The sequence below is a fragment of the Dipodomys merriami genome, unplaced genomic scaffold, assembly GCF_024711535.1.
Source record: "Dipodomys merriami isolate MVZ:Mamm:240054 unplaced genomic scaffold, mDipMer1.0.p SCAF_2, whole genome shotgun sequence".
Taxonomy (NCBI): Eukaryota; Metazoa; Chordata; class Mammalia; order Rodentia; family Heteromyidae; genus Dipodomys; species Dipodomys merriami.
The window spans coordinates 93345908-93358896 of NW_027203381.1; the positions used below are offsets into that span (position 1 = coordinate 93345908).

Consider the following 12989-nt stretch of genomic DNA (forward strand, 5'->3'; position numbering starts at 1 on the left):
TACAAGTTTTAAATTTGAAAAAAATACAGTGGTTTTCCAAAATTACACTAGAATTTTTTATTCATTTTGCAATCCTCACCAATAGAAGTATACTAATTGGAGGTGATAATTCATGGCTCAACATTAATTTTATAAATTTCAATAGGTATAATTTTTTCTAAGGATCTTTTAGGTAAATGAGGATTTCTGGAACATTTATCCAAATACATTCTCTGACATGAAATTAGAGAATTGCAATACATACAATCATATGTATAAAATATATGCTCTTTCTGAAATTCAAAAAACTAAAAGTATTTTTCCTGGTGAACAAGTTTAGACTAAGAATAGTCTTTTATTTAGAACTTTTAGTATTGGACTTTGATGGATAAATTTAAATTCTTTTTTTTCTTTTATTAAGAATGGTGTATAAAAAAAGTAAATGGATTGTTAACAAGCAAATTTCATGTTAGAGGGTGGTGACATGGATTAGTTATATAGCACTTGTCTAGCAAGACCCTGGCTTCCATCTTAATACCATGACAGATAAAAAAATAAATATTATTAAATTAAAACAATTATGCAATGTTAGCTTATGTTGATTGTTACTGAAGCTATTTTAAGAAATGTGTCTATACACAATCATTATATCTGTATATTATTTCACTTATTTATGTATATGTATTTATGTGTATGTGTATGTGTGTGGTATCTTTTAATGTCTTGATTCTATGTTGTATTCTTGGTGATGACAAACATTCTAATCAAGAAATTCTTATACTGTGTGTATATATTGAATTTTTCCAGGAGAAATGTCATCAACTAATCATATAACTATTTAAAAATAAAATAAGCACAGCATCATTGTTCTTAAGATGATAGTCAAGAGTGTTGGCTTACATGTCTCTCAATATGAGGTTAGGCTTCATTGTTTAGTTATATGTTTTAAGAAAGAAAAGACAAAGGGGATCTAGTCTAATCTTTCATGAACATTCGGGTTTACTGTGCCTCACAACTCTATGTTCTGGCTAACTAACTATGTCGATGTCTCCATAGAAAGCCTTTTTACCAGTGCAGAGGGCCTCAGATTTCAAGGTCATGATGATTGCTATTTGACCTTCTGGACCTAGGTTGTGGATAAGTGAGCTATTCTTCCTCTCATTGGGTTCCAGATTAGTGTGCAAAGATCAGGTGCTGCTTGTGCTACTGAAAATTCCATGCTGGAAAGCAGTGTACTCTGTGGATCAACATTAAAACCAAGCCAAATATAAACCTTCCAGGTCACAGTGCTGTTCACAAAACAAGGCTAACCCAATAAACAGGATACTCTGCATACATTTGTTCCTGTACTAGATTACCACAAGTATGTGGTGACATACACATGTTCAAGTCTTGCTTTGTGCAAAACAGAATATCTATATTAGTATCCTCTATGAATACTAGTTTCATAATTATTACCATCTGGATACTTGAATTTTTAGGAACATAAGGTACTTGGAACAATTATAGAAAGTTTAGAAAAATATATCATTGGGATAAAACAAATCAGTCAAATTTTCTTTCTTGAATACTTTAGATACTGCTGTTATCTACAGAAAAAATAGTGACAAATGCATGCATGTTTGTATAAAGAAGCCTTAGTCATGAATACATAAATATGGCACTTGGAGCAAATATGATCAGACAAGTTATTAATAATCAAGTAAGTAAATTTCCCTATCCACTCTATTTCCTATATCAACATAAAAATTGTTAGTTGTTTTGAAGGCAGTAGCTAAGAGTGAGATTATTATCTCTGTAGTATTATGCATAGTTTAATTTTATTTTTCAATAGTAGTTCTGATATGCATGTTTCCACATATTATGGATACCCATATGCTTATTTGTAAGTGTACAAAACATTTTTATTTAATACTTACCTAAAGTTTTATTGAGAAATGCAACTTATTTTAGCAATAACTCCATGTTTATTCATGAATTTATAGTTGAATAAATTAATTAATTAAAATATTTTAGGTTATTTATGATACCCTGTCAAAATAGTTGTAATGAAATTGGAGTGTCATATATAACATTTTTATTGTTCTTTGAATTTCAAAGAGGATATTAAAATTCAAATGAAGATTTTCAATTACTGGTCTAGTTTAAACTGAGACATTATTGTATCCCTACTTATTCAAATGGGTTTTTGACAGGGGATCAGCATAGCTATGGGAAGATTGAGCATTAACTGAGACTACCTCTGAAAACTAATAAATAAAAGCAGCCATTGTTTCAATTTGTAAGTCTGTCACCTTTAAAATCATTAAATTCCATTAAATACCCCATTTACTCCTTGTCTTTAATTATGAAATTAGAAAAATGTCACCCAAGCTTCAGAAAACACAGCAACCTCAGGTAGTATTTTTAGTCATAGTTGTAAACATGCAATTAGCATACTACTATTGCAGTAGGATTAATGAGTTACCTGCTCCCACCACTTTGTCAATGGATATGTTGCTGGCATCCAGTTCCTTAGCAAACTCATGCACTGCTTGTGTAGGGTCTTCATAGGTATGTGGGTCGACATAGGTCCGAAGTCCTGGGAGTTTTACTGATTAAAGGAAGGGGCAAAGGCATTATTTATAAGGCTTTTATTGAGAAAATATTTAGGATAATTTTGCCTGAAATATTCTAATCCAATAAGCTACATCAATTTTTATGTTATGATATCACAGAAACAGACAGAGATGTTGGCTTAAGTGTTGAAAAATATTTTTTAAAGCTGTCCATAATGACAAACAAAAGAAAACAGAGTGCTTTGACTCTGAGGTCTTTAATCCATTTGGAGTTGATTCTGGTGCAAGGTGATATATAAGGATCTAGCTTTAGTTTTCTACAAGTGATTAGCCAATTTTTCCAGCACCATTTACTAAAGAGGCTGTCTTTCTTCCACTCTATTTTTTTTAACTCCCTTATCAAAGATTAGATGGCTATAGGTCTGCAGGTTCATTTCTGGGTTTTCAATTCTATTCCATTGGTTCTGAGGTCTGTTCTTGGGTAGTACCAAGTTGTTTTGATTACTATGGCTTTGTACTAGAGTTTGAAACTTGGTATTGATATTCCTCCAGCACTGTTCTTTCTGTTAAGGATTGTTTTTGCTATTTGGGGTCTTTTAGTGTTCCATATGAATTTTTGGATTGCCTCTTCTATTTCCTTGAAGAATGAGTTTGGAATATTTCTGTATGGTATTTTCACAATTTAAAAAAAATGTATAAAAATAAAAAACAAAAAACAGATATATCTTACTGCCGACTTTAGGAATGAAGATGCTTTTGAAATGATCAAGCAGTATAATTACTATTAAATACATAATGGTAATGTCATGTTATTCTACAACCAATATAATAACCACATACTTATTATAATAACCACATATGCAACATCTGACAATAAATAAATATTGAGATAATTTTTTAAACATTTCCTTCTCTTATTGTTATTTTATTTTACCCATTTATATAATTTTTTATTTTCTCTAAGTATTTGAACCAAGGAGTTTGAGGAAGCGTGGGCAAATAATATTCAATGTAAGACAGGCGCCGTAATCCTAGCTACTCAGGAGTCTGAGATCTGAGGATCGGGGTTCAAAGCCAGCCCAGGCAGGCAAGTCCGTGAGACTCTTATCTCCAATAAACCACTAGAAAACCGGAAGTGATGCTGTAGCTCAATGGTAGAGTGCTAGTCTTGAGCTGAAGAGCTGAGAGACCGCACTCAGGCCCAGAGTTCAAGCCCCATGACGGACCCCCTCCAAAAAATATATATAAATATTATAATAATATTTAATGTACATATGTGAAAACAAAACTAGATAATTTAGGATATGTGTCTTTGGGAGAGATGAGGAAGAACAATTGAAGCGGTTGCCTTGAACTGAAAGAATTTCATAAGGCAGAATAAATCGAAAAATACAAAAAGGCCTATCTTCTATCTGAAGCTACCTGAACACAGAGCTAATTCATTACACATACTTATGAACTCTGTTCACTAATATACTATCAAGCAACTAAATTTTTATTTTTTTTCAAATTAGTTAAAGCAATATTTATAATTGTTCTTACAAGCTTAATAATAATAGTAAGAACTTACAATCCAAACATAAATCGCATGTATAATTTCTTAACTATAAGTCGTCTTGTAATTTGCTCATTAAGTTATTCTAAAAGTGATCATTTTCATGTTATGTAATTAAAAACTCTGAAAAACAGGAAAATCTTTTGAGTGTGTTTTAATACTTATAAAATTCCTATCATTTGGAATTTTTTTTCAAATGAGAGGCAATATGTAATTTGTCTCTCAAAGTTCAAAAAACGTTATCTAAAAGAAAACTCAAGTCTCTCTAAAGAAGATTCAGATGATTAAATTCCCTAAACATTCTTCAACAGGAACTTTAAAATTTAATTTTTATAGTACATCTACAAATATTATTGGTTATGCTCTCAATCTTAGTAACATTGATAATGTTGCTTTCGTGGGATTTAACATTGCTTAATTTAAATATTTTCTTTTATTATGCAAAATTATTGAAGAATACTTTTGCTCTGAACTTAACAAAAATAAAGTCAGACATTACAGTTTCCAATATGACTTCATAACGAAAAAAATTTCTTTGGCACAAAAATAATTGACCATTGTGTTGACTAGTTTCATTTGAGCTAATATTAGAGTTTGTATTTTAACAGTTGTCCCTGACAGTCTTCAGCACAATGGAAGTTGGCCACTTAAGGATTTCAAGACCCCTTTTAAAAGTTTATTGTAATGCATACTCCTATTAGGGTTTCATAGTTATTTCAAGTGAAGAACCTGAGTGAAAATCAATGAGTTATAAAAGAAAAGGTGGTTGGCAGAGATGCAAGGTGGAAGCTTTCCCCTGCGCAGCTACTTCTGCAGCTGACTGACAAATCCTTTGAGGGACCAGAGGGTGAAGGAGCAGATGGGAAGGAGACAGGAACAAACTACTTCCTGTTGGCCTGCTACTGCCAACAAGCAGCAGGACACCAGCTTGAGGCAGCGTATGCGTAACTTGAAAAGATACTAACAAATATTAAGTTAACTTCACAGAAATGTGGAAATTTAAAGTCTATTCTTGGCTTTGGGTAGACTGGGATTGGAGAAGTATTTGAGGAAAGTCAGTCTGGAGTTTTCCTTGATATCTCAAATATAAGAATAGAAAGTCCTCAGATTAAAGGAAGGGGGAAGCTGTTGGAAACTTTTTTCATTTACCTCTTGGGAGGTAGAGATTTGGGGAATCCTGGTTTGTGGCCAAACCAGAATTTGCCCAAGCAAAAAGTTCCTAAGATTCTTTCCTTAAATAGCTAGGCACAGTACACATCTACTCCATGAGCTGCACAGAGGCTGAGTGTTGGGAAGACAGTGGTTTAGAACAACTCCATGCAAAAATGTTAAATCGATCCAGATCTATTTAACATGTAGTATCATGGCCAGTTGCTGCTAGAAGTATGCATAGTAAAACTTCTTTCAGGCTAGCCAGGCCCAAAGGTTACTACCTCAAAAACAGCCAGTGAAAAATGGTAAGAGGTGTAACTCAAGTAGTAGAGTTCCTCTCTAGCAAGCATACAGTAACAAGTTTAAACCTCGGTGCCCTATTTACCCCATACAGGATGTTTATTTGGAATTTTCCTTTACCTGCAACTCAAGTTCAAACCTAAGGTTTCACACATGCTAGGCCACGCAAGCACTCTACTACCAACAAATATGCCTAGCCCTATTTAAATTATTAGTATAATTGAGGCTTCCAGGTTGAATTTTAAGCCCAGAAGCACCATTCCTTTAGAGTTAACACATTAAGTGTTCATCCCTCTTTCTTTTTTTTTTATTTTTTTATTTTTTTTTATTTTTGGGTCTGGCCGTGGGGCCTAAACTCTGGGCCTGGGCGCTGTCCCTCAGTTCTTCAGCTCAAGGCTAGTGCTCTACCATTTGAGCCACAGCTCCGCTTCCAGCTTTTTCTTTTTGCTTATGTGGTGCTGAGGAATGGAACCCAGGGCCTCATGCATGCAAGGCACGCGCTCTACCACTGAGCCACCTCCCAGCCCCTGTATCCCTCTTTCATATATTGATTACTCAATTCTATAAAAGCAGGTGTCCGAGTCTTGTGGACTACAGAGCTCCAATATAGCTATTGTTATACTAGAACCATTTCTAATTATTAATATTAACATACTTTATCTCTAAAGCAAGAAACATACTAAGGAACACTATCATACATTTCTTGCTTTAGTATTAAAAGAAAGACGATAAAAGCAACTACCACCACTGGGAATGTGGCTTTGTGCTAGAGTGCTTGCCTGGCATGTATGAGGCCCTAGGTTTAACTCCTCAGTACCATAGAAACAAAAATAACAATAAAAAATAACTATCACAGAGTGAATACAATATATTAAGAAGTAGCATCTTCTTGGAATCTTTTTGTAAGGCCAATTTAATTATATTTACATGAAAACTTGAATCAGATGAATGATGCAATAATATATTTTGATTTGCTTCTACTTATTAATAGTAAGATAAAGAGATCTAGAATTCCTCTTTAAGGAAAACAAAAAAAAAAGACAGGTTAACTGTAAGATAAAGCTGAGTTGTGGTGAATGATTAGAATGATTTACTTTGCTAAGAAATCCCCAAGAGGATATTTGTTGACACTTGAATTAACAAAGAGTATGAAACCAACAGTCAGGAACAGTGTCTTCAATACTTTCCATAGGCACTGGCTTTAAAATTTCAAATGTGCTTTAGAATTTAGAGTTAACCTTGTTACTAAATACTAAACTTAGAACATCATCCCCCTCAAAAAATATCAATACTAAACTTAGTACATCATCTCCCTCAAAATATCAAATTCTCTTCTGTTAATTAAAGTATGGAAAATGGCTTTTCCACCACATGGCTTTTTTGGAGAAAATTATAAATATCAACACAATGCCCACATCCACCCCACATGAAGTCTATGTGCTGTGAGGCTGTGGCTGCTGATTTTAACTGCTTACCCAGAGGTTCTGGGAATCAGGAGATTCAGGCTGCAAGGCACATAATCCCTTCACACCAATAATTAAGGGCAACACGCAGAGTCACTGGGCTCTGTCATGGAACCCAGATAATAAACACATGCACACGTGTTAAGCTGAACTACTTTACAGCTCGTTCTGTGCAAACACAATAATTTACATTTCCATTTTACCAGCATGAGTTGCCCTAAGGAGAGTAAAACAAAAATGTAAAAAAGGTCCAGCTACAGAGGGCAAAGGGACAGGATCTTACGAGGTAAAACACATTTCTTTCCTTTTGAAGCAATATTATAGGATTTGTAACAAGGCTAGAGGGAATACTTCATAGTTCGAGCTTTTTAAAGTAGTACCAAATACATAGGCTGAAATAAACCAGCTGTAGTATTGAGAGGCTGCAAGTTTATGACATGCATATAAGTTACTTTATGGTTTTGAAGCTAGGATTAAAATGTATGGCCTTTTGTTTATTTATCTACCAAAAATGCTGCACACTGAACACATATTAAGGTTTCAACGAACTCTACCATAAACAAACAGTAAAACAGCTGGGCGGAGTGGCTTTAAGAATCTGATTAGAATCAGCACAGAAATTTATCAAAAGTCCATATTCATAAAATGTACAGCTCCTCCAAACGTCACTAAGTCAATATGATCTCATCATTGAGTAGACAATATTTAATTTTTCCATCTTAAACTGAAAAGGATTGAAGCCACTGAAGGCAGTATGTATAAGGATTGTAACACATTTGCTTGGAAGCATGAAAGAAGAGAAGATATATCTATTCTTTTGTGTTTTTGTAGAACTTACGAGTTTAAAAAAATCCAAATTGATATGAAATTATTAAAAAGGTAGAAGTTTGGATTTTCTCAAAATGAGTTAGTCAAAAATGACTCCACCAATGGGACAGAAAAACAAGAGCTGAGTCTGAAAATGGATGCATTGTTTGCATATCATACTAATTTAAAATTTTGAAAGGCTTTCCTTTTGTATGTGTTCTGAAAATTAGCGAAAAGTAATCAAATTTTTTTTTTTTTACTTTAGTTTTAACCCCAGGTATGGATGGCAGATCCAAATATAATAACTGATAAGAATGATGATCTGAAAACAATTTTAGAAGGCAAGAAGAATACATGACAAAGACAGTAATGCGTATAAGCCTCCATTAGTTATAAGGAGACACGTTAGAGCTTCTGAGCATGAGTAGGGTCTTTGTACTAATTTCTGTGAGAACATGCTATTCCTCATAAGTCCACTGAACAGTAATTGCTGAACTGAGCTGAGCCACAGTTTAGAAAAACAAAACACATGTAATGATTTGTTTCACTAAGAGGGGGAAAATGTGTCTTTTTGTTAAATGTGAACAGCTTGTTACCTAACAGGGTATTTCTTTTAGAAAATATAAAAAGAGGCCAAATTAGTTGGTATTAAGATGGAAGAAAAAGTACTGGCTTTCCTACTGATTGGATATCAAATGACTCCAAAATAAACAATTTATTCTAAAGACTCTTTCCTGGGTGGTTGACAAAATAGAGTAAGGCATTTTATATAAACACAGGTTGTTTATATTTACTTGACAGGGAAAAGACAAGTGTCCTATTTAGATTTTTAGCAAAGGACTAGTAATAAGGAAATGGAAGATACGCTTTGCATTTCAGCCATGCAAAGCTGACTTTAGTTCCTGCTACTCATCACGGGCATTATTTGAATATAAACAACAGGTTCCTCTTTGCTTGAACTTCAATATGCTGAACTGCAGCCATGTAAAAATCTACTTAATGCAGAGCCATGCATTTTCTTCTCCTAAAATAAATTTAGTTTGCTCATCTTTTTCCTGTAAAAAAAAAAAAAAAAAAGCTACTCTTGAATCCTCTTCATCAAGAAGTAAGTTATCCAATATAAATCAACTGCTGATGAAACTGAAAATGTTCAAAGTTCGGAAACTTACAGTGTCCATTCCCAAACTGAAGTCTCTTTTCATCTGTACCATGCTTTGACTTGTTAAAGCCACAGAACCTAAAGATAAATCAAAGGAAAAGTACATATAAGGAGAGTATAATTAAAATAATAGTTAGGTTCAGAATATGCAAAACACAAAAATTAGACTTTTTCACAATAAAATGCTTTAGGGAAAGCTTGTTGACTTCATATTTTTCGGGGGTCCCTGGAGAATTGCCTAATGAGATATGTAGTCTGGCCTCCCTCCTGTGCAGACCCCGCCAGGTTGGGTTTTACAATGGCCTTAGAATGTGTTTATAGTATGTTTTAACAACTACTGTTGGAATGAATGTAGGGGGTAAAATCTCCATTGGTAACAATTAGTCCTGTGAAGTGTTGTACCAGTGTTTCGGGTGAGAAAATATTAAAGAAACCTGGGATTGTTTGAAGAGTGGGGAGATAATTGGAAAAAGAAGGCAGGAACTGGAAAAGGGGGGGCATCAAATAGAAATGGCATGGGTTAGAGAATGAGGAGTAAGAATTACTAAAGAAAGGAAACGGAGAACAAAAGGTAGACGGGGAAAGAAAGGTAGGAGAAAGACACAGAATACAAATAGAGATATTTTTACTTGTGAAAATATTTTGTTGACCACATTCTTCAAAGTTTAAGAGCAATGAAGGCCAGCCAGGCAAGCAGCAATGAAAGGAAATAGGAGGCAGACAGTGAACTCACCTTCCAATCAAAACATAGATCACAACTGTCAGGAGAATAATTGCTACTGCCGCTGAAATAGCAATCATCACCACTTGGCTATTTTCACCAGAGATGGAGAAAGCTGTGAGATTGGAGAAAAAAAAAGAAAAAGAGAGTCATTACCTAGTGTGATTTAACATTTTTATGAAATAACTTGGAAATGAAGTGTTATATCCTCCTTTTAACGGAATTGTGGAATTGTGTCTTGTTATGTAATACTGTGTTGTAAGTATTCTTTATTTAGTGCAAAACAAGATGTTTTCCATAATTTGGTTTGAAATTTCTACTTAATAAATGAAATGATCACTTATAAATCAAATAGTTGGTTTCAGCATCATCAGTTTACATTATTACTCAATTATTTATGGTGAAACTATACAGGACTGTTTTTTTTCCTCTCCCCAAAACTCATGGATAAATCAGAAATTCTAGCAAAAGAAAGAGAATCGGTAAAGGTTTCCCAATATGAAATTATAAATGATTCCAAATTATGATACCACCAGTATTGGTGTTTATTTTTAAAATTGATATTTAATTTGCAAAATAACTGAAATAAGATGGGCACATAGACAATACTTTGTTTCTATTTATTTAAAGAATCACCCTTGTGGAAGAAAACAGGATATTCATGATTGCCAAAAACTGGAAACAACATATAGGAATACCCACCAAAATGACCAAATTATCTAAAGATCCAGTTGGATAAGAGTAAGTTCAACAGATTTGCTGAATAGCAGTGTATTTGGCAAGATTTTAATTTTCCTTACTACAGTGATGTTGGATATATATTAATTACATTGCTAAAAATCATATTACAATGTATGTATTTTTGTAAATGTAACATTGGGATAATTATGTTTAATTGTTATTAATTTAAAAAATAAAATATTTGTCTTATGCATTTCAACAAATATACTACCAACAAGCTCTCTTGGTATTTATTAGTACAATGGCTCTATTATTTATTCACTCACTCTTTCATTCATTTATTCACCTAGAATAGCAATCAGCAAAAATGTCCCAGAGAGCTGAGTCTGGCTTGACACCACATTTTAAAAAATAGGTTGTGAATATAGAAAGGTTCTTTTTCACAAATAACAAAAAGTAAGTGAGAAAATTTTGATATGTGATACTTCTATGGCATTCAGAGTTTATTGGAATACAGACAGAGCCATTCTTTGTTTTTATAACTAATTCAATCCTAGAGTGAGCAGTAGCAACACAGACTGTCTCCCTATATAAATATATACATATATATGTCCATATATACATATATATGTTCAAACAATATCTACAGACATTAAAATATTTATCTGGTCCATTACAGACAGTTTATGTAGGCTTGAGCAAGTCAATGCTTCTGAAACTTCAATGTGCAATACTTGCAGATTCAGTCAGTCTTAAATTAGGGCTGTGACTATATGTTCTTATGAGTACTCAGGTGATATTGACAATGCAGATTGCAGAGTAACAAAGATCTAGATATCATCTCTATAATTATAGTCTACACATAGGCAAGCTCCTCATTCTTTACCTCTGTTGATCATTCCACACCCAATTAATCACCAAGCCCTCTTAAAAAGTATAAAATATTTAAAATCACAGTTTTCAAAGCATCTGAAAAACAAATTCAGAGTGTGACAAGATAGCACACCATAATATAAACTGCTGCAAGCACTTTATTCAGTGCTACTTGCAATGGTTTACAACACTGTGGTGGGACACTGCCCACTCAAGATGTCCCTGCTGAAGAGTGTAGTGAGAAACACACGGCCACTAGCTGCTGCACATTCAGAATCCATCTTGGACTTCAACCAGAGGCTATGTCACTGGTTACTAAACAGGACAGGGACAGGGGTTCTGGCATCTGATGATTCATACCAATGCATGTCTCCCCATGTTGTCAATCTGCACTATACATTATAGTTTTATCACATAGCTACACAATTCGTTCATTTACTATGGAAAAGATGATCTGGATTATTACATTTTTTTCGGTCATCAGCAGATATTAACCAGTTTTCAGCCTATAAGTGGTTTGTTCAAGTACTCCTGAATACCTAAATTCATACACACACCCACACACACACCTACACACACACCTCCCACATACACACACACACACACACACATCACATTTGTATGGGATGTGCTTCTGTTAAAATATTATATATGAATACCATAGTAAGATACTACTTTGTGGAGCACATGGGCAGCAAAGATGGCGCTGGGAGGGGGTTGAGTGGGCAGAGACTAATTTACTGCAGAGCACAGGGGCAGCCAAGATGGCGCTGGGAGAGAGTAAAGTGGGCAGAGCCCAATTGACCTTCCAATCAGTGCCTAACCAGCCCGTGAAGGCTCAGGTGCATGATAGGGTGTGACCTTGACAGTAATTGGTTCCTCTTCCTCCCTTACCATGCCACCCGCCCTTTTTGTCTTTAAAAGGGGCTGCTCTCTGTTAATAAATGAATTTTCTACCTGCTGGATTTGGCTTCCTGCTGTGTCTGATTGTCTCCCGGGCAGAGGGAGGCTGGGGAACGCCGCACTTACCTTTCCTCGGACCCCGTCCGTCTTTCGTGGGACATAAGAACACCCAAGACTACTTTATGAAATTTTATATTTTAGCAGAGGCCTTGAGTGGTGTGTGTGTGTGTGTGTGTGTGTGTGTGTGTGTGTGTGTGTGTGTGTGTGTGTGTGTGTGTGTGTGCGTGCGTGTGTGTGCCTGTCCTTGGGTTTGAAATCAGGACCTGGGCACTGTTTCTGGCAAAACTGCTCAGGGCTGGTGCTGTACCACTTTTGTTTTTTGTTAATTAGAGGTAAGAATATTTCATACTTTCCTACCCAGGATGGCTTTGAACTGCAATCCTCAGATCACAGCCACTTGAGTAGTATGGATTACAGGCATGAGCCACCGGGGCCCTACTGTTGTTGAGAACTTTCAAAATATAGAGTAAGCATACTTGAAGAAAGGGTAAAAAAGAAGTTACTGGAATTTTGTTTTCTAATTTGAGACCAATTTGAATCAAATTTAGAATCAAATGAAAAGGCTACTTGCTTGAATAAATTGATAAAATATAATATCAAGTCATTTTCTTTAGTTCCTACATGGTTCAATGTTAAAGATTAAAACAATATCAACTTCCTCATATATCAACAAGTTTCTTTTTCGTAGTTCATTGAGTCGTCCAACATCTGGCTTTTCAAGCACTAGAGAGGGGTGTTATCACTTTAAAAATAATGTTTCTCCAAATCAATTTATCAC

The 12989-nt window shown here is 34.6% G+C and overlaps 1 protein-coding gene across 3 annotated transcripts in view; it reads right to left on the reverse strand.

Moving 5' to 3' along the window:
• Epha3 (EPH receptor A3) overlaps positions 1-12989 on the reverse strand; it is a 321384-nt gene that overhangs the window by 62186 nt on the left and 246209 nt on the right. For all 3 annotated transcript variants that reach the window (XM_070030435.1, XM_070030434.1, XM_070030436.1), the window contains exons 8-10: positions 9707-9809; positions 8984-9051; positions 2447-2572 (exon numbers count right to left, since the gene is read on the reverse strand). In XM_070030435.1, the coding sequence (XP_069886536.1) occupies positions 2447-2572; positions 8984-9051; positions 9707-9809 (297 nt within the window). The remainder of the gene's footprint in view (positions 1-2446; positions 2573-8983; positions 9052-9706; positions 9810-12989) is intronic.